Here is a 21,808-nt window from a genome sequence, read left to right as displayed (position 1 = left end):
GTATGGAGGACAGCTGGAGAAAATGCCTGGAAAATTTCTGGTTCAGTTTGAGCTGTGGGCAGAGGAGGACTGGTCCAGATCTCTGTTTTCCCTTTCACATGGGCCTACTGCCAGAGTTTCCACCTTCCCAACCTGCTCTAGATTTGGGGATATGAGAGTATGGGCAAAGTAACAACCCAAGACTGTAGCTGGAAGCCAAGGATTATCCCATTATTTATTATAATATTTATTTATTTATTAATTAACTGATACAGTGATGGGCAAACTTTTTAAAGAGGGGACGGGGCCAAAGGAAAGGAAATGCTCATCTGTCGGTCTGTTTTTAAGGCATCTCTTTCAAAGTTTCATTGTATTGTATCCTACTCATTGTATTCATCAGATTAGGAATAATGTGGCCAGTCTGGATAGAACATTGTGGGGGGGGGGGCAATCTGGCCCGTGGGCCATAGTTTGCCCATCACTGGTTTAATGTGTTTTAACTATACTATTGTTATTAGGTTCTTAATCTTTTTTTTAATGTGTCTCCTAAGGAGGTTTTTGGCCATTGTACCCCTAACCCATTTTCTCCATAAGCCCTATGATTTTTATTGCTTGATTTTGCCTAATACAACACTTTTGGAGAACACATATTACTCGACTTTATATTAGACATTTTTTACTAACTTGTAATAAGGAATGGATTAAAATCATAACTTAGTAGACATCAAATCAGCCTTACCAGGAAATACGGGAAATATCAGATAACTATATTTTAAAGAAAGCTGGTTCTTTAAGATACCTTCATGAAGTTACTTTCTCTTTGTGGACCTTTTTGTACCAGTGATCTAAAACAGGATAGATTTATGAAATTTATAATGTATAACTTATATACACAAGTAGTACAAATTATAATTTACTTAAAATAGAGCAACAAGTTTTATGTTAAAATAAATGTACTTGTTTTCTAGAGGTAATCAAATTATCTGATAACATTTGACTAGTGTCTTAAATTTTCTTATTGATTTGCATTTGTATTGAAGAAAATGCCCATTTGATTTATTTTAATTTATGAATCTATGAGGTTTGTTCATTTCCTTAAGTATATTGATGCCATGTCTGTAAAGACCTTAGGTAAGGGATTCTTTACCTGAGAGCCATGTTTCCCCACCTCCCTGTCCCCATGGGCCTCTGGATAGGTTTTAGGGAGTTTCTGTGACTTTGTATGGGGAAAAATTACATATTTGCTTTTATTAATCTCTAACTGAAGACAAATAAGATAGATTTTGTGGTCTCTTAAGGTTTCTTTCCCCATGAGTCTACCATTTCTTCCTTCTCCCCCTCCCCCCATCTCTTCTTAAACTCCAAGTTTAACAGAAATGTCAGAAAATCATTCTAGAGATATATTATGGCTTTTATAAAATCTGTTTAATGAAACTTGAATCTTTCATTCTCAAATAGGTTGAGTCATTTATTTTGGACCAAGAAGATCTGGATAACCCAGTGCTTAAAACAACATCAGAGTTATTCTTATCGAGTGCAGCAGAAGGGACAGATTTACGCACAGTGGATCCAGAGACGCAAGCAAGATTAGAAGCATTGTTGGAAGCAGCAGGTACTTTATATGTATTCTCATGTTATCCTTGCCAAGTGTTTTTTCACTTTATGTGCATATAAACTATTTGCCATCTATATAGACTCAATTAAACTTTTCCAATCATAAAGAATTTGTTCAGTTTTATTAACTTGAACATAGAAACTGTTTTAGGTTTGAAAACGGATAGGTAATATGAAACTTTTGAATAGCTTAAATTGCAGTTAGTGGTTTTAGGGTTTACCTTTTTTTAGTAGTAGTAATATAAAATGCCATTATACTAATGGCAAACTCCTTTGCTTGCTACACTTCATGAAATAAAAATAATGCGAAAGATAATTCTCATTAAATTTGAGAATCCTTGACTGATTTATGGAATCATCCTACATGTTTCTGTGTTATCAGATTATACAGTGATATTTCCCTTAGAAGAAATAGTTCCGTATAAACCAAAATTTTTATAGTTCTATAAGTGATGTGTAAGTGTAAGCAAAAGAAAAAAAGAAATAGTTTAAAATACAATGAACAAGAATATTCAGGAACACGAGTTTATCTTCAGACTTTAAAGCATATTACAAAACATATCAAAATTCTCAGGTTTGGTTAAAGAGAGAGACAGGCAGATAAACCCATGGAACAGAATAGAGATTTCAGACATAAAAACAAAATATACTTAAAGATTAATGTTTAATTAGCCTATAGAAAATAAAAACTAGGGAAAGGATTAATCTTTTAATAAATATTTAGAAAAGTGGTTAGCAATATGATTAGAAAATAGATTTAGTCTCATAGCTCACATATACCAGAATAAAATCCATATAGCTTAAATTACTTTAGTATTGTTTAAAAACCTATGAACAAAAATAGAAGAAAATAGAATGGCATAGCTACATCACTTCTGGGAGGAAGGTAAGTTTCTATTTATTAAATGGGGGGAATTATTGGGGACAAGATAAATGGGCTTCATTATATTAAAAAAACCTTTATGTTAGAAAAATAATATATCAAAAATTTGTGGCAAATGTAGCCAAAACCCTCAAAATTTTAGAAGAACTATATGAAGTATTCAAAGGAAAGACTAAGTCTGTAATGCATACCAAGTCAAAGGATAGGAACAGACATTTTACAAAAGAGGAGTGATAAATGGGCCTTTTTTTTAACCATTTGAAAAAATTGTCAATCTTAACAAAGAAATGAAAATTGAAATAGCTTTGAAGCATTACTTTAAGCCCATTTAATTTTTTTTAATTCATTGCTGACATTGTGAGAAATAAATACACATATTATGGATGAAATTATAAGCTGAATTTTTTTTCAAGCAATCTAATAGTAGTCCACAAAAGTTATAGAAATAACATTAGTTCATTCCATTGTCGTGAATGTAGCCCTAGAATGTTCTTTAAAAAGAAAAAGTCTGTTCAGATATATTTGTCAGCATTATCTGTCATGAAAAAACTAATATGTGTGTATGTGTGTCTACATATATGTCCAATAATAGGAATATGGAAATAGCTGAGTATATTGTTATGTTAATGTAATAGAATAATATAACTCTTAATAAGATAGTTACTATGAGGAATATAAAGAATTTAGAAAGACCTTGATGAAATAATAGAGTAAAAAAATTAAAGACAGAAGAATAGATTGTATTCTAAAGCTGTGATTATATAAGATGAAAGTGTACAGAAATGGATGAACAAATGATGATGGAAGCTTATAGAGAGAGAAATTTCCAACAAGCTTTTTTTTATGTCTTATATGTCAGAGTTTATTGTTTCAAATATAAATAGTTGGAAAACAAATAGAATTGCTTTTATTAATGTCAGTTTTATCACAAACAATAAAAAAAATACACAGGACTCTGTAAACTACCAAAAAGTCCCACAACCCTTAAAAGTGTGAGACAAGGCAAAAAGAAAAATATATTAAATGTATGAAGCATGCTTCCTAAAGACAGTGCACACTTACCAGTTTTGACTGCATTTAAGCAACTCTCCTTGATTATTTACTGTGAGACAAAAAAGTCTTTTATGCCCATGCCCTTTACACAACCTTCAATAGCCTCATTTTGATATATTTTCTTTTAAAGAAAGGATATGACCTTGTGAACAAGAAGAATTTAATATTAGTTTTAAACTTATAGTTTATTATCTCTTTTAAAGAGCTCCTAGATAATCATAGTGATTGCTCTAGGTATACTCCACCATAATGTCTTTAATTCCTTGAAAATAAACTTTTAGGTGAAATGGCATTACAGAGGGCAATCATTTGCATGGAAACAACTTTTTAAAAATAGGCAATTCATTCATTCAAAACTATTTTTATAAGGATTTCACAACTTTACATTAGACTTTGGTTATATATTGTGAAATATTATTTGTCGGTAAAACCTTATGGAAAAAGAAAACACTTCAGTTTTCCAGTATAAGATATATAATGCTAGGCTTGTCAGAAGAACTAAGTTCAAATCCCAGCTCCAGAATTTAATAGTTATGTTATTGGGCAGGTTACTTAACTTTTTTGTGTGTTTCAAGCCCCTCATTTTTCAAATAGTGGTAATATTTGTATGATTTACAGTACAAAGTCCTTGGGGGGTGGGGGAAGAGCTTTATTAATATTAAGATACTGATAAACAACACAATACTTGACTTGACCAAATAATGATGAGGCATACGTAAGAAATGAAGGGCAAATTTTAGGGACATTTTCACAAGATTATTGGAAATGAGTAAATATTAAAATGTGCATTTGTTTAGAATCTTATTTATTAGCTCTTTATAATTATGGAAAAGCACAGGCAAAATTGTAGCAAGATTGACTTCCTGATGGATGTTTCTTTATGTGGATGGCTCGAAATTAGATCTTTAAAACTAGATTGAATAGAGCATTTGCATTTGATTTATTACTATATTTGGGTTTTGGCTTAGCTAAACAAATTTAAATTAGAAAAGATTTGTAGTACCTTTTCATATCTACTATAACAAACTACAAGTAAAATTGCTTGGTGTAATTCTTGCTTTTTCACATAAATTGAGGATAAATGTGAGGCTTTTAATAAATGAAAACTTCATCTTTTTTTAATAGAATGATTTTTAAACACTAACTATGAGGTGGGATCTAGCTAACAAAGAATTACTATTAATAAATCTAACAATGTAGCCCATCAAAAGTAAGAGTAAGAATTTTTTCAAAGGTGATTGAAGTCATCAGATTGTGACTCCTTTTCCATACAGAAAAAAGTTTTGTAAGTCTAGAAAATGGTTTTATAATTAGTGCTTTTCAGTTTGTCCTTTGGTATAGTATTTAAATATTTCTCACAGAGCTGATCTTAGATTAAAGATATCATTCTTGAGTCTTGTTTTAAAAAGATCTAATTATTGAGGTTCTAAAAGATCCCTTTTAATGAAGCATTTTTACAGAAAGGCCATCTCATGGAGTTAACTGATATAATTATCATTCATTATTATGGACTATGTAGGAAAATGTTTCTGTCCTAGTTCTGCCTTTTTGCCCAAGTTTATATCTTGTCAAGTTGATGCTGAATCCTATTAAGAAGTAGGTGACTTTGCATGATGTTGCTTTGTGCTTGGGAACATTTATCTTTCCTTTGATATGTAATTAGTAGATTTTATTTATTGGGACCGGGGTGGAGAACAGCTTTATACTGCCTATCTGTGAAGGTAGATCAAGTTTTGACTGAACTCCAGTGATGGAGATCTAGGGACATACAATTAGAATCATATCTCTTTGGGAACAGTCATACCTATCTGGAAAGTTCCTAGGAAGCCAGATCAACTTTTAGGTTAACCCTAGTGAGATTCAGGGCTTCTCTAGGGTGGAAATGGGAATTTCATTCATCTCAGACTGAATCCAGGGAACCAAAAAACTTTTGCTTTTCCTACTTTTTTGGTTATAATCTCAGAATTGGGCTAGATATAATACCTTCATAATTCACCTTTTAGTAAGAGGTGCTGCTCTGTTATTTTGGTGCATGAGTCAGAACTCATGAGATCATTTAGTAACTTGCTCACTTGTGTGATGATTTTTGTTTCTTATTCAGAATGTTAAGCAGAATCTTGAGGAGTTTTTTTTGAAGGCATATAGGAACGTGTCATAAGTGTGTCACTTTTGTCAGCAGGTCTCCACTAAAGTCCTACTCCGATGCCTCATTGTGGCCTACAGGTGACCCTGGGTTCTTGAAGGTTATGCTAGCAGAGCGCAAGCTCCGGCAGGTCCTACCAAGCTGGAAAGGCTTCAAGTATGGGCCCTTTGAATGGATTCTATATCTGTCATCCATGGACCAACCTAGCTAAGTTCGAAGAGGCTCATCACCAGAAGGTTGGACACCAGGTGATGAATTTTTTGGCTACAGCAATTCATGAAACAGTCTACTAAGGTATGGAGGGGTTGCAATGTGCAAAAATAGAGGGAATTCTACCCACACTAATAGAATCATGCATCTTTTGAAGTATTGAAGTATGTCAGCAGGCACCATAGGAAGAGGCTTCTAATTCTACATTCAAATAGTTATGCCAATAGTAAAATCTACTTTTAACATTAACAGGATTATAAATCTAGAAGCTAGAAAGATCAGAGGTTATTTGGGCCAGCCCCTTGATTCTCCCATTTGAAATTTTTTGGTAATCAAACACTTGTAATCTCCTTAAAGAATTTTATGGATAACTAGATATAGCTTTTCAGCCTTGATTTGATTTAAGAGTAATACAGCCATATACTTTGAAATGTAAATAATTTTTTAAATTTATCAAGATTTGGACTTTATTCAAGACAATTACTTAAATACTCTTCCCCACACATACAGAATTATTTGATAGTAAAAACTGTCTTGAAAACTAAAGTTTAGGAATATCAACTTTTGAAATTGTCAGATTTTGAGCTTAGATACAAAAAAGATATGTTGAAAATTGTCATTGCCAAGACAGTTAATGCCAATATTTAGAATGCCAACTATTAATACTTCATTACTTCAATGGATCTTATCATTGTGGGTATTTAAGGATGCAGATTACAACCCATTCATGCCTTCTCATTCTGTTCAGTTCCTGTCCATATTGTTTATGGGAATAAATTCTACTGAAAGGATCTACCCAGTGTGGAGACAAGAGGCCTTCCCTCTAGATCTTTAACATGTTCTGGGTACTAGTCCAACCGTTTAGACTATTCATCTTTTATTCCTTGATCTCGCTACATGGCCATTCCACCTTCTTTTCTCATCATACATTTCCTGGATGACCTTTTATACTACTTCTTGTATATAAGTGATCCTTGGTACCTTGGAGCCTGTACTTGATTTATTGCCATACAGCATCACAGAAAGACATTTACTTTATTTTTTTTTTATCATGGAGCATTTTGAGCTCATTGAAAGAAAGTACTGTGTATTTCTTCCAAATGTAATCTAGTCTGTTCTTTTCTTTTTGTCCATTTTGGAGCCAACTCATCATCCATCTGTAGTGCCTGTCTAAGAGATGTCTTAGTGAACTGATTTAATGTTTATCTAACTGCATGTCTGGACAATAGTTATTTTTTCATCTTTGGGGGATTTTCTGAATAGATTATTAGGCCTCTCTTAATCTTATGGATCTTGTTAAAGACTCCCTATATTAGTATTCTGGACCCTGATGTAACAGAATTTTGCACAAATGGTAGTTTCTGGAAGACCACACCATTGGAGATGGTGGAGAATATACCTTTTTTGATATAGAAAAACAACTTTAGTGTGTGTGTATCCTCTTATTATATTCCTCACTTAATATGATAAAGGATCATTGAATAAAGTTGCCCCTGGTTATACCTACCAAGGAATCTTATATGGTAATAAAAACTGGCATTCAATGATAATTTAAAGATTTGAAAAGTTTTACATACATAGACTCAATATGAGCCTGATAACACTAGAAGTTGTAGTCATGTTTTATTATTATTCCCAAGCTTAATCTGAGAGCAATTTCTTGAATTGCCATGGTAACAAAGCTAGTGTCACAAGCAGAAAATGATCCTGTTTTCCTACCTCCAAAACAAGTGCTCTATTCACTCTGCTAAGCTGCTTTTTAGCCTATGCATGGAAAGGGAAGAAGGAAACTAGAACTTGTTAAGCACTGTGCTGAGTGCTTTATTACAAGTATTATCTCATTTGATCTTTACAACAACCCTGAGTTATGCTATATTATCCCCATTTTTTATAATTCACGAAACTGAGATAAATAAGAGGTGAAGTGACTTGCCATGGGTTTATACCAATAGAATTGGCTGTGGCCAGATTTTAACTCAGATTTTGCTGCCTCTAGACCCAATACTCTTTGTTATATATATATTTTTAATTTTAAACCCTTAACTTCTGTGTATTGACTTATAGGTGGAAGAGTGGTAAGGGTAGGCAATGGGGGTCAAGTGACTTGCCCAGGGTTACACAGCTGGGAAGTGTCTGAGGCCGGATTTGAACCTAGGACCTCCTGTCTCTAGGCCTGGCTCTCAATCCACTGAGCTACCCAGCTGCCCCCTAGACCCAATACTTTTATCTGCTGTGCCACATAGCAAGACATCTTCTTGGAGGAGAGCACTGAATGAATTTTGCCCTGTTTTTTTTTTTTTAATACTAAACATCATGGGATCTTATGTTTGCCATACTTTTCCATCAATTGTATGACTGTGAAGATATCTGCTATGGAAAATGGTTTGTGAAAGCATATTTATTTTCTTACATTTGTATCAATGATACCTTTGATATATTTGTAGCTCAATTTCTTAGTGATCTGGAGATTAGAAAACATACCTAAGATTAACAATTGCTAACATTCTCATTTACCTTTTTTGGCTAATAATATGGTCTTTTCCCCCCTAGTCAGCTAGTATTTTCTTCTTTAAAGTTTTGAAACTTGATTCCCTGATGTTTTCTAAATTATGTGTTTCATACAACAGAGATTTGCTTCATACTTAGGCTGATCTAGCTACTTTTTTTTTAATCTAAATGTCATTTCCATTTCCTCAAGTGTATCATTTCAAAATGTGATTCTACTGCACAAAATAATGTAAAAATAATGCCAAAGTAGGTTCCATTTCTTACTTCTTGCCCTCCCTCTCCAATTTTATTTAGGAGCTTTTGAGATGACCTGTTTCACATTTTTCCTTGTTTTTTGAGGTGATGCTCTCCTAGTCTTCCACAATCCTCTGCTATAATAAATATTTACTAATTTATATTCTAAACTAGCATGTCCTTGTTTGCCAAATCTTTCTCTTGGCATGAGGTCAGATATTTGTTGGCTAAAGAGACTCTTTGATTCTTTTGGTCACTTTTGTGGCAACTGTTCCACATTGGTTAAACTTCTGTAAGAAAAGGTAGTAATCTGTTTTAGATTTTACCCATATTAGTTTCCCTTTTTTAAAAATCACCTGTTGCTTTGAATAGACTGAATCTGGGCTGTCATGACTGCACTCTGTATTTTTATTTTTGCGCTTCAAAATTTATTATTGCTTTTGACATTTGCTTTAATTAGTTGATTATCTGATTTTGTATCATTGAAGTAGAATGGTTTTGTAAATTAATAACCACTTTTTCTGTATGTTAAAATGTAGTCAGTTTCTTTTTTCATGTCATATTACTCATTGTTTGCCATGTCTAGTATTTTCCAACTCTTTGAAGGAAGAAAGCATTCAGTATTGTACTGGCATGAGGTTTTTGAATACATCTGCTTTTGGTCACTTTCATTTGATAATCTCAAACCACATCCCTTCCCTCTGCTCATCTTTTCACTTACGTTATCTAAGTTTGAAGATATATTCTAACATGATCTGGCAGGTCTTAGCAAAATTTTGTGTCATTTTTCTTTTACTCCACATTTCCAACATATAAGCTACACTCATTTGTTAATGGGTCCTATTGCTTATTATGTTCATGTACACTGCAAAGTGAGATGACCAAATGTTCCATGAATGCTATTTATTATTGTCTTTGCATGATGAAACCAGTTCTGCTGTTTCATTTGCTAGTCTTCTTTTTTAGCTTCTACTACCTTATCTCTTCTTATTCATTGTGAGAACATCAATATATTAATGTGGTTCAGCTCTTTGAGTAGTATCTCAATTCACTAGTCAAACAAAATCTCATATTTAGGTTATCTAGAGTTAAGTTATTAATCTTTGTAAATGAACTGAAAGCTATGTAAATCTTAGTACTCTGCTCTCTTTTCTGCCACAATGCTATAGAAGTGGATGAGGATTGCATAGGCATGAGGATTTGTTTCTTTATTCTTTTTTTTTGTTGTTTGTTTCATGAGTTGCCATGGCCAAATTATTCATATCATGTAGTAACCCACTTATTTGTGATGAGCATCTTTAATACTGGTCTTTTGATGCAGTTCATTGCTGGGATTATCCTCTGAGCCTTTCCTAGTTTGTTAGAGCAAGACAGAGTTTGTCCTCTCCTGGCATATTCTTCAAGTATTCAGTCACCTCCATACTATGTTGAGGCATCAGAGGATTGTCAGAGAAATATAATATCAAATAACCTTCCAGATTGTCCCATTTTTACTTGTAAGAAATGAGTTTAGTGATGGTGAAAGGAATCTTGAAGAAATAGCAAGGTAAAGAATATGGAAGAAAAGTCATTCTATAGCAATTTCCTGTCTTTAGCCATCCTTAGGAAATTTGAGGGCCACATTTAATTAGATAAGTGACAGATGGAAAATGACTAGTTAAATTATAGGTGGTATATACAAAAATAATTTTATGGGTGAAATGGGTAAGTTTTTTGAAGACAAATGGAAATTTATTAAATATTTAAAACCAAAATTTTGTTCATTCAACAAACCTTTTGAGATGCTTGCTATGCACTATTGTGACCAACCAGCTAGTTTTTGTCAGTTAGCAATAGCAAGTGCTATGTGCACAGAATATATCATTTCCTTTGAAAGTATACAAAAGTAATGAAGCCATCACAAATAAACCTAGTTTAAAAAAATTAAATGAGATGGCTAAATCTGAGGGTCATTCTAAAAGCCATTTTGGAGATGAAAGGTCAAATGGGACTGTTTTGGGCATGTATATATGAATTGGAAATCCAGATTTAAAAAGTAGGAGTTCATGTTTTCCTAATACAAGCACATTAATTAATTTTGGTAAAGAACATAATAGGACAGAAGTAGGAAAAAAACACCTTAAGCAAAGCTACTTTAGACTTGCAATTATAATGCTATTATGTTAAGTGCCTGCTCTGTACAAAGTATCTGGAGATAGTTGATCATGAAATAAGATATAGTCCTACCTCACAAGGAACCTTTAGTCTAGTAGAGAATAAGAGAGAGGGTTTGTGTGTATGTGTGTATTCTGTCCATTTTGAAAGGCAGTACATAATATGCATGTGTCTGTACACATATGTCAGTATAATGCAAACTTAACTGTGATAAGTATATAGGGATGTTATAATAACCTATGTAATTCAATCAAAGAAGAGAGGGTATTGGTATTTGTTAGTGAGTAGGCTTATAGAGGAGCCATTCTGAAGGGAGCTCACATTCATCACAGACCCCAAGCCTCAGGACACCAGGGCTGTAGAGGACTTGCTCCAAAAGGGACTCACATCCATCACTGATCCTGAGATTCAAGACATCAAAAATTCTGGGGGGCCTATGCTTCTTGATACAGATTGGGAGGTGAGCTCCATGTGTGTGTGAAATCTTCCGGTTGTGTCATGATTCTGTCTTGGGATGGGGCTGCAGGGTTGCTGAATGTTGTCGTTTTTTAAAACTTTCAGTTTTTATAATGAACTTTTCCTATATATCAACAAATGAATATTTCCATATGTATGAGGAAAAGATTGTATATAAAATCACAGGTTTGTTATATATACCTTGGATTTTTTCAAAGTACATAACCAATTCAACAAAAGAATTAAAGAAACTGATGTACTTGTCTGTTTCCCTCTTTCTCTTCTGTATCTTTTAAATGTTTAATTGATGCTCTCTTTTTTTTTTTTTTTTTGGCATCACTATAACTATCCTTTCCTTCCTCTGCTCTCCCTCCTCCCAAAGCCCTCTCTTGTAACAAATAAGCATAGTCAAGCAAAACAAATGTACATCCTGGCAATGTCTGAAAAGATGTCTCACTTCCCAGCTGTGTGACCCTGGGCAAATGCCCAGTTAACCCCTGTTGTCTAACCCTTACCACTCTTCTGCCTTGGAACCGATACTTTAGTATTGATTCTAAGACAGAAGTAAAGGGTTTGGGTTTTTTTGTTTGTTTGTTTGTTTTTTCAAAAAAAAGAAAAGAAACTATGTCTCATTTTGTACTTCTAATCTATCACCTTTATAACAGTGGATAAAAAAGCAAGCTTCCATCATTAGTTTTCAATAATCATGACAGATCATTGCATTGATCAGAATTCTTAAATCTTTCAAAGTTATTTTCTTTCACAGTATTGTTGTCATTATATAAATTGTCTTCTTATTTCTGGGCAATTTATCAGATTATGAAAGTCATACCAGATTTTGCTGAATCTGTCACTTTCTTATATCACAATAATATTCCATCACATTCATAAGTTTGTTCAGCTGTTCCGCACTTAAGAGCCACTTCTTAGTTTTTAGTACTTAGCTACACCAGAAAGTGCTACTATGAATATTTCTGTATGTAGGGGTGCTTTCCCTCTTTATTTGATCTCTGAGGTAAATAAATGCCTATTGCCGGGCAAAAGGGCATTCACATTTTATCACACTGCAAGGATAATTTCAAATTGCATTTCAGAATGGCTGAACTAAATTACAACTCCATAGACAGCAGTCCATTAGTTAGAAAAAATTGTAATGTTGTTCCCAAGTCAGAAAGTAAGAATTTTTTTAAAAAGAAAAAATTCTAGACTTAATAAACACCAAATAAAATGCTCATTTCCATATACAACAGAATAGAAAAAGAGGATTATATATGAAACTGCAACTCTATTACATATAACTTTCTTTTTTCTTTAGTTGTGTAATAAAATTCAAAATACTGTTTTCCAAGCTAATTTGCTTGTCTATTCAGAAGGATGGTAGCATGGCTAGATTCTTGAAGTAGAACCTCAGAATTGTTTTAACAGTTGAAAGACTGGAATTTAAGAATACTACAAAGGACCAAGCTTCATCAGTCGATGCATTGCATTTTTTCAATCCACCAGACAAATAAAAGATAATAGAATAAAAATGTTTATTTTCAAGATTATTTAACTTGGTGTTGGTATCATATGCATTTGTCTTATTATTAGAGATTGAGAACTTTTTTTTATGGTTGTTGTTAGTTTGCATTTCTGCTTTTGAGAATTACTTTTTCATATCATTTGACCATTTATCTATGGAGAATGTTATATGAATTTAGCCTAATCAAAGGCCCAAACACTACATCTAGTCATCTTACACTGCTGAAGCTTCAGAATCATAGGAGATCCTAGCCCTCAGGGAGCCTGGGGCAATAGAGGACATCTGAAGAAGATTGTTTACATACTCAAAGTATGTAAGATAGTAGATGGGCTCCTTTAAAAGAAATTCATAGTGGGGAGCTGGGGAGCTCAGTGGATTGAGAGCCAAGCTTAGAGATAGGAGGTCTTAGGTTCAAATTTGGCCTCAGATATTTCCTGGCTATGTGACCCTGGACAAGTCATTTAACCACCATTGCCTACCCCTTACCATTCTTCTGCCTTAGAACCAATACACAGTATTGATTCTAAGATGGAAGGTAAGGATTTTCATTTTGGTTTTTTAAGGTGGGGAAAGGGATTCATAGGGGTAGCTAGGTGACTCAGTGGATAGAGAGTCAGGCCTGAAGAGAGTTCATCTTGGGTTCAAATGTGGCCTCAGACACTTCCTATCTGTGTCACCCTAGCCAAGTCACTTAACCTCCATTACCTAGCACTTACTCATAACTCTTCTGCTTTGGAACCAATACTTAGTATTGATTCTAAGACAGAAAGTAAGGGTTTGTTTGTTTTTTTAAAGGAAGGATATCCGTGTCTATCATAGATCATGTCTCAGAAAACCTATGGTGAGGGCCTGTGATTATGAAATCTCTGAAATGTTCCATGTCTGCTTGGGTGGGTGTCATTCTCTACTATCTTGAGATGAAGCTAAATGGCTGTTATGAAGCGTGAATTCTACTTCATTAGAAGTCTAGAACATCAATTTTTCTTGGTCTAGGTCCTTATATTGAATTCTTCCTTCTATACTCTAGATCTCTTCTCACCTTCTGTTTCTCTCTGTTTTGGAGTAACCAGCCAGAGAAACTTAAACATACTACCCTGTCCTGACTTTGTGTTCAGACATCACAGAATTCTGGCGTTGTTAGGGGTACCAATCACTTGTATATTTCCCTCATGTTATAAATAAACTCCTTAGGATTAGTATCATTTATTCCTGTGATTCAGAAAAATATCTTTTTCCTTCATACTTCTCATATTACTGTTAGCCTCTGGCTTACCCCTCCATACTTTTCCCTCTTCTGACCTTCTGCGCTTTTGTGCCCTCTAGAAAACACACACACACACCCTTGTGTCCTGGATCTCCTTTACTTCCTTATCTTTCCATTTCCTTGTATTCTCATTTCATCACATGACTTTACCTCTTTACTGAGAAAATTTGTTCTCCAAAATATTTCTCGTATTCAATTGCTTTTTTTTTTAAACCTCTTGCCTAGATTGTTAGAATGACCTCCTGATTGGTTTTCTTGGCCTCCGGTCTCCCTACTTTTGCCTTACTCTACACAGCTGTTAGTAATTTTCCTTAAACATCTGTCATCCCCACCTCCCAAACTCCTGTGGCTTTGTATTGTCTCTAGAATCAAACATAAACTCTTCCGTTTAGCTTTTAGTGATTTTTTTTTTATGGTTTTTTTTTTTAAACCCTTGTATTCGGTGTATTGTCTCATAGGTGGAAGATTGGTATGGGTGGGCAATGGGGGTCAAGTGACTTGCCCAGGGTCACACAGCTGGGAAGTGGCTGAGGCCGGGTTTGAACCTAGGACCTCCTGTCTCTAGGCCTGACTCTCACTCCACTGAGCTACCCAGCTGCCCCTTCCGTTTAGCTTTTAAAGCCCTTCACAACTTAGCTGTAGCCTATTTTTCCAGCCTTATTGTATATTCTACCCCATGTCACACACTGATTAATCAAACTGGCTTCTTCCCTCTTCCTTACACATGACACTCCATCTTCCATCTCCATGCCTTTGCACACGATAGTCCCCCATGCCTGCAATGTATTTCCTCTTCTCCTGTCATAAAGAATTTCTCTTTTAAGATGCAACTCACGTGTCACCTTTTTAACTACTTTGTAGTTATTCTTGTTGTATTTCTTCCCCTATATACTTCTATATTGTCTTGTCTCCTCCCCTGGATTGTAATCTCTAAAGTTGAGAATTAGTTTGTTCTTTTTTGTGTCTCTACCACCTAGCCACATAAAAGATACTTTAAAATACTTATTGATTGATTCTCCTTTGTTTCACACCTCAGAACTAGTTTACCCCCTATTCTTCCTTTTCTTCATACTCTCAGGTGACACCTTTTACATAAAGGCCTTCCTTTCATACCCCTCACTCTCAGGAGAATGTAAGCTTTTGAAGAGTAAAAGAGTGCTTCATAATTGTCTTTTATCCCCAGTGTCTAGTATGTTGTCTTGCATGTTGTCAGGGCATGATTAGTTTATTGAACTGAATTTAGGGTTGATGATAAATTTTAACCATTAGTAGTCAGTTATAGCTACAGTTGTTATTGGATCAGTTTTCTTCTTTTTATCTTTAAAGAAATTGTTTAACATAAGTAGTGACTTTAATTTAAAATGATTGAGATAACAGTTGTGGTCATGGAAATATCCCCAGCTTGGAATAGTTCCATTACAGTAATCAACCACTTTTTTTCTTCATTAAAATATAGTTAACTTCATTTAATTGTCATAGGACCCATCAGAGGGTGTTATTTCTTATTCAAATCTTGTGAGATTATGAATAAGCAGAAAGAATTTCTATGTGAGTCAGTTAATGATGGTCTGAATAAATTTCAGTTAGTTTAGCCTGTCGTAGAATTTAGTGCAGTCTACTCCTTTGCTTGTTCCCAGTACATCAAACAAACAAGTTGGTACCACTACTAACTTATTAATACTAACTTATTAATCAAGAACAATATAGCCTTTGGTTTTCTGAAGGATACAGGAAAAACTTTAGTAGTCACCTGCTAACTTATTTCTGCAGTCTTTAAACACTGGGTTCAGTTCATCACTATTATGGTTATTTTGACAGTTTTAGTACTTATGTCAGTGGTAATAATGTAGATAGTCAAGATTTATAATCTATCCATTCACTAAGTTTTTATTGTTTGTATTCTACCTACAAGCTCCTGTAGTAGGCACTCTGGATTTCTTAGACATTTAAGATATAATTTAACTCAGTGAAACTTGGCTCATTTGTACTGAAATATTAACACAAGTAACTTTAATGCAAGGTAAAGTATTAGGGGAAAGTACATAGTTAAAATAGGAAGTGATGATTTCATAGTGTAGGTTTTTTTAGAAAGCAGTATATTTGGAGTTAGGGGCCTCATTTCCTCATGTGTGAAATTAAGATTGGATTAAATGAATGATATGTTTATATGCATTATAATAGTATTTTAGTAGAACCTATGGTGAGTATTTTTTTTCCAGATTTAGAGAATTGACATATAGGTTATCTAGAGTTCCGTTTTTTCATATCTACCAAAGGAAGAATGTCGTCAGTATAGTGTGTAATTTTTTAAAGATAGTATTTAGTAATGGGACTAGTAGTAGGACATACATAAACTGTTAGGTTAGACTATTTCCAGAGAAAATTACGATTTGTTATCCTGTATTCTCAATGTTAGAGAATATAAGTTGGTTTGCTAAATTTGGTTGCCATAGAAAACACTGGAAGAAAATATTAAACAAAAAAGATAAAGTAAAAGGGACATTAATGTTGAGTAGATGATGCCACATGTAACCCAGAAGATAGTTACACATAACATTTTACCAAAAGATGAGAATTTGTAAATATGTTCTATCACCTCAGAGTGGCTCCTACTGGGGTGATATATTAAAAGGTAGGACCATTTGGACCTTTGCCTCTTTTTGTATCCCCACTGCTTAGCACATTGCCTATCAAATAATAGGTGCTTAGTAAATATTTATTGACTATCCGACCAAGTGGAATCCTATCCTGCAAATTCTTCTGGATCTTCTTTCATCTATCATTCTATGTAAAGAATGTCTTAGTTTATATTTCATCTTATAAGGAATGCTGTGCATCTGAATGAGTGAAAAAGTGTTAAAGGTTTCCTATGTGTCAAGGATGGTGCTAATCCTTGGGGATACAAATACAAGGCATTTGGCAAATAATCTAATTTGTCTTCTGACATGTTTTAGATTTTGTAGAAAAAAAATTGATAGATTAGCATTATACCCATCCTGAAGATGGTTATGCAAAGAAAGCTATAATCATTTTCCCATGATCTATGTAAAATGAGTGACACAGCTAGATTTTTAGTAGCTTTTGTATACTTACCTTTAGTTTAGTGCTCTAGCCATGAAACTATACCACTTTTTAAGACAAAGATTTTTAAGGAGAAAAATTCTGCCTAATAGGAACCATTGGCACACTATCTGCCATTAATTTATAAATCTACTTCTGTTATAGTACAGTATATGTAATCACAACTTGAATAATTTTGTTCAATGCAATTTAAAAGTTACATTCCAAAACATATCATTTAGACATACCTGCCTATTATTCTTTAGATGATCAAGATATATTTGAATTTTTAAAACTAAATAACTAAAATTTCTATTTCTTTGATTGCTTTGTCTCTTCCTGCATACTTAACCCAAACCCAAACCTAAATCCAAAATAATGAAGGGTAATTCTAAAATCATTTTAACTCAAAACTCACAAGACTCGTGTCTTCTTTTTTTGAATAGGAAAAGTGTGGACATAGTTATCTGAGAGAGCTATATGTCAGCTTCTTAAGTCCATGAAAAAACAAGCACTTATTTTTAAAGCACATTTCTCTGCACTATTCCTTGTATACCTCAACTTCGACACACTCAATCCACTTGCAAAGTGAAGGTTTTTATTTTATTCTTAAAGAACATTTTTGCTTAAATATTTTATCATTTAAATTTTAGTTAAATGCTAAATCCAGTAGCCTAGAGTTTTTTTAAACAGTGTGATCATCTTAAAATAAGTTTAGACTAAAACATACTGCCTTGTTTTTAACTTTATTATTTTTGCTTTGGTGGTATATCACACTTTAAAATTTTGTGAAGTCAGGTATATTGAATAGCATTTTGTAGCATGTTTATAAGTTTTTTAGGACTAATCATGCATGTGGTTGAAAATTTTAAAATGTGCATCTTTTGTGTGATTTTTTTTTTCGTACTAACCCATTTGATGAACATACTCTGAAGGAATTGGTAAATTGTCAACTGCCGATGGTAAAGCCTTCGCAGATCCTGAGGTGCTTCGAAGACTGACTTCCTCTGTCAGCTGTGCATTGGATGAAGCTGCTGCTGCTTTGACACGAATGAGAGCAGAGAACAGTCATAATGCAGGACAAGTGGACAAGTATGTATTATGATAATTTGAGAATGTTTTTTTTCCCTCAAGGGCAATTTCTAGGATCATTAGTTTCAGTTAAATATTTTATATTTAGTAGAACTGATAGGATTTAGAGATCCTGCAATAATTTTGTTAACCTACAGAGTGCCTACTATATTTTAGGCACTGTTGGAAATAAAGGTGAATAAGGTATCAGCCTTACCTTCTTTGGGAAGTTACCTTTCTAGAAGCTGTGGTTTTATTTGATTTAACTCTTAGATCTTAAGTAGATCCTTTTGTATTTGTACTGATATTTTGGCTAATGAATTAAATGCATTGTTTGAGAAGAAAGAAAAATAGAAACCAGTAGTTGAATAAGTTAATATACATTAAAGTAATTCATCTGTTTCAACTTTGTTTTAAAATAAACATGATTTTTAAACTAAATCTTTTTAAAACTTTGAGCATTTGTGCATAACAGTAGCAAAAATACAGAAAACTTTTTTTCTTTTTTGCCTTTTGGTGTCACTTTGTTCTTAGCATATCACGGCATTATGAACTCGAGCAATTGCACATTGCTGTATCCTTTTATTTTGTCTTTTAGTCGCAGTTTGGCAGAAGCCTGCTCAGATGGGGATGTGAATGCTGTCCGCAAATTGCTAGATGAAGGAAGAAGTGTAAACGAGCATACTGAAGAAGGAGAAAGTTTGCTTTGTTTGGCCTGTTCAGCAGGGTACTATGAATTGGCACAAGTAAGTAGAAATGTTCATTTTAGAAGAATTTTTGGCATTGTCTTGATGTCCTCCTCTCTTTGATTTTTAAGAAGAAATGTAATTGGAGTATGTAGCTTTGTTTAATTAATGCTAGTAAGATATTTCATTTACATATGTGTGTATATAGCCCCTCATTCATGTTTCCTTTCATCCATATATTTTACAGGCTCAACATGAATAAATAAGAGAATTGGGAAGCATGTTATGTAGATTTTTTTTCTTTTTGGTACAGTATTTAAACTTAAGATAAAAGTAATTTATCTGCGTTTAAAATGAATTCTGTTTTTAGTTTTGTCCTTTCAGTATAGAAACTCACCATCTACTTAACCACATAGTAACTTTCACAATACAGATTTGTACTCTTTAAATAGTTTGGTAGGAATAACATTGAACTTGGAGGCTGAAAGTAAATTGCTTCCTTTTATGAGCAAAAGGTGCTCTGTAAATAAATCTTAACTTTTGAATAGCAGATACTAAGTATTTAGCACCTACTGTGTGTAAGGCAGAAGTCCAGAGAGTGAGACAAACAGGGTTTGAAATGAGGATGACTGGGTTCCTTCAAGTAATGTTAATCTGAGCATGGGCCTCAGGGTAGAAATTTCCCCAGGATGAGAAGGCAGGAGGTAGAGAAGCTCAGTTTAAACAAAAACCGTAATTAATTGTGTTTCTTGGGGTTACTTACTAAAGGAAAAAAGTTACCCTAGTTTTGTGACTTCAGGTATGAACTTTAGTAGTTCAGAGTTTAAGTGACTATTTTTGTATGCTTTTTGTTTTAAAGGTATTGCTTGCTATGCATGCCAATGTTGAAGATCGAGGGAATAAAGGAGACATAACTCCACTAATGGCAGCTGCCAGTGGAGGCTATGTAGACATTGTGAAGTTGTTGCTTGTTCATTGTGCAGATGTCAATGCCCAGTCTTCAACAGGTATGTATTGTCAAAGCATTTGTCTAGTGAATATACTTCTCTAGCAAAACAATGTAGAATGACAGTTTGATTGGCAAAAGACAACTTTATATCTGTATTAGTTACAACTCTTTTTGTAGAGTTCAAGATTTCATCAGCAATTTTTATTTTAATAATTCTTGAAATCAGTTTGTAGATATCCTTGCTTTTTATAGAATCAGAACATTTCCTTTTGAGTTTTTACAATAGTGCTGACTTATACCACCAAGTGCTCCTTGTCGTTTAACTGTACCCATTCCCATAGTGGCTAGTTAAAATTAAGGTTGAGAGTATAGAAATAGTTAAACTCATAAACATGATTCTCTTTAATTTAATTGACAAAGCATTAAATATTCATTTAGTATGTCCGGTATTAGACTAATCCTGTTGAAATTTCAGAATTTTAAGAAATTTTCTTTTTAAATCCTTATCTTCTATCTTAGAATTGATACTAAGGAACAGTTCTAGGGCAGAAGAGTGGTAAGGGCTAAGCAGTCGGGGTTAAGTTGGGGTTAAGTGACTTGCCCAGAGTTACACAGCTAGGAATTGTCTGAGGTCACATTTGAACCCAGATCTTCCTAATTCCAAACCTAATGCTCTATGCACTGTGCTACCTAACTGCCTCTAGAAATTATTTTTTAAATCAAGTAGTTATTTTTTAGTTGAAGTTAGATTAATCTTCGAGAAATCATCAGAGAAAAATTAAATAGAAATGAAGCTGTGAAATTATGGTTTATAAATCAAGTGTTTGTATGGTGTGGTAATGAATGACAAAAACTAAGAAACAGTTACTACTAAGAAAATAGCCTTGATATAGCCATTCATTTCTTTCTGTCTACCTAGTCTTTGTTGCCTCTGCTTAATACCAAAGAAAGTTGAGGGTTCTAGAAGTTTAAGGAGGTTCTGAAATGTATAACTTGGCTAATTGCATTTTTTCACCTTTTCCCCCTGATTTATTAGGAAACACAGCACTAACTTATGCTTGTGCTGGGGGATTTGTGGACATTGTAAAAGTACTATTGAAAGCAGGAGCTAACATAGAGGATCACAATGAAAATGGCCATACTCCCTTAATGGAAGCGGCTAGTGCTGGTCATGTGGAAGTTGCCAGAGTTCTCCTGGAGTATGGGGCAGGCATTAACACTCACTCAAATGAATTCAAAGAGAGTGCGCTTACACTTGCATGTTATAAAGGTAGGTTATACTATATGTTTTGTGTAAGGTGGGTGGGGGGACAGGGCTTTTAATGTCAAAAATTATAAGCTCCCTGCTGAACACAATTTGTAATGCTGTTTGTATTCTTTAGTTATGTGTTGGCTATAATCGAAATTAAATTTTTTTCAACCTACTTCTAAAATTCGTATTTATGGAGTTCCAGTTTGACTTAAAGTATACTGGTTTGATGTAAGAGTTAAAAACTTATCAAAGTATGATTCTTTTTTATATCGTGGAGTACTTTTTAACTTCAGTTTTAAAAAACAATTTCCCTTTATTGCCTCTGAGATCCATGATTTGAATAATCAGATCTTGAAAATTGCCATTATTTTAAAGAATTCTGTATAACTGCTTTTGCCTTTTTAGATCATAGTACACTTTAAGCTGAAGCATGTATAACAGATATGTATAGGCAAGCAAAATAAATGTCCTCATTGTCCCTTTCTGAAAATTTTGTCTCATTATGTATACTGGGTCCATTTCTCTCTTAGTGGGGTGTTGTATGAGAGGTATACTTCATCTAGAATCATGGTTGGTGGTCATTGCATTGATCATAATTTTGAAGCTTTTTCAAAGTTATTTGTTTTTGCAATGTTGTTGTTATTGTTTAAATTGTTCTTGTTCTGCTCACTTTACTCTGTTTACTCAAGGCTTCCCAAGTTTTACTGAATCCATCTCTCATTTCTTCTGACAGTAGTTTTTTTCTTTAATTTTAAATCTTATCTTTGTCA

The 21,808-nt window shown here is 33.7% G+C and overlaps 1 protein-coding gene across 1 annotated transcript in view; it reads left to right on the top strand.

The window, feature by feature from the left end:
* The window catches only part of ANKHD1 (ankyrin repeat and KH domain containing 1), a 138,475-nt gene that overhangs the window by 37,147 nt on the left and 79,520 nt on the right, over positions 1–21,808 (top strand). Inside the window, exons 3-7 of the mRNA XM_044659894.1 lie at positions 1,438–1,591; positions 18,016–18,172; positions 18,750–18,897; positions 19,697–19,844; positions 20,823–21,056. Of these exons, the coding sequence (XP_044515829.1) occupies positions 1,438–1,591; positions 18,016–18,172; positions 18,750–18,897; positions 19,697–19,844; positions 20,823–21,056 (841 nt within the window). The remainder of the gene's footprint in view (positions 1–1,437; positions 1,592–18,015; positions 18,173–18,749; positions 18,898–19,696; positions 19,845–20,822; positions 21,057–21,808) is intronic.

The sequence above is a fragment of the Gracilinanus agilis genome, chromosome 2, assembly GCF_016433145.1.
Source record: "Gracilinanus agilis isolate LMUSP501 chromosome 2, AgileGrace, whole genome shotgun sequence".
In the NCBI taxonomy this organism is placed as follows: Eukaryota; Metazoa; Chordata; class Mammalia; order Didelphimorphia; family Didelphidae; genus Gracilinanus; species Gracilinanus agilis.
The sequence above is the reverse complement of the archived record's forward strand: the minus strand, read 5'-3'. Positions and strand labels throughout refer to the sequence as shown.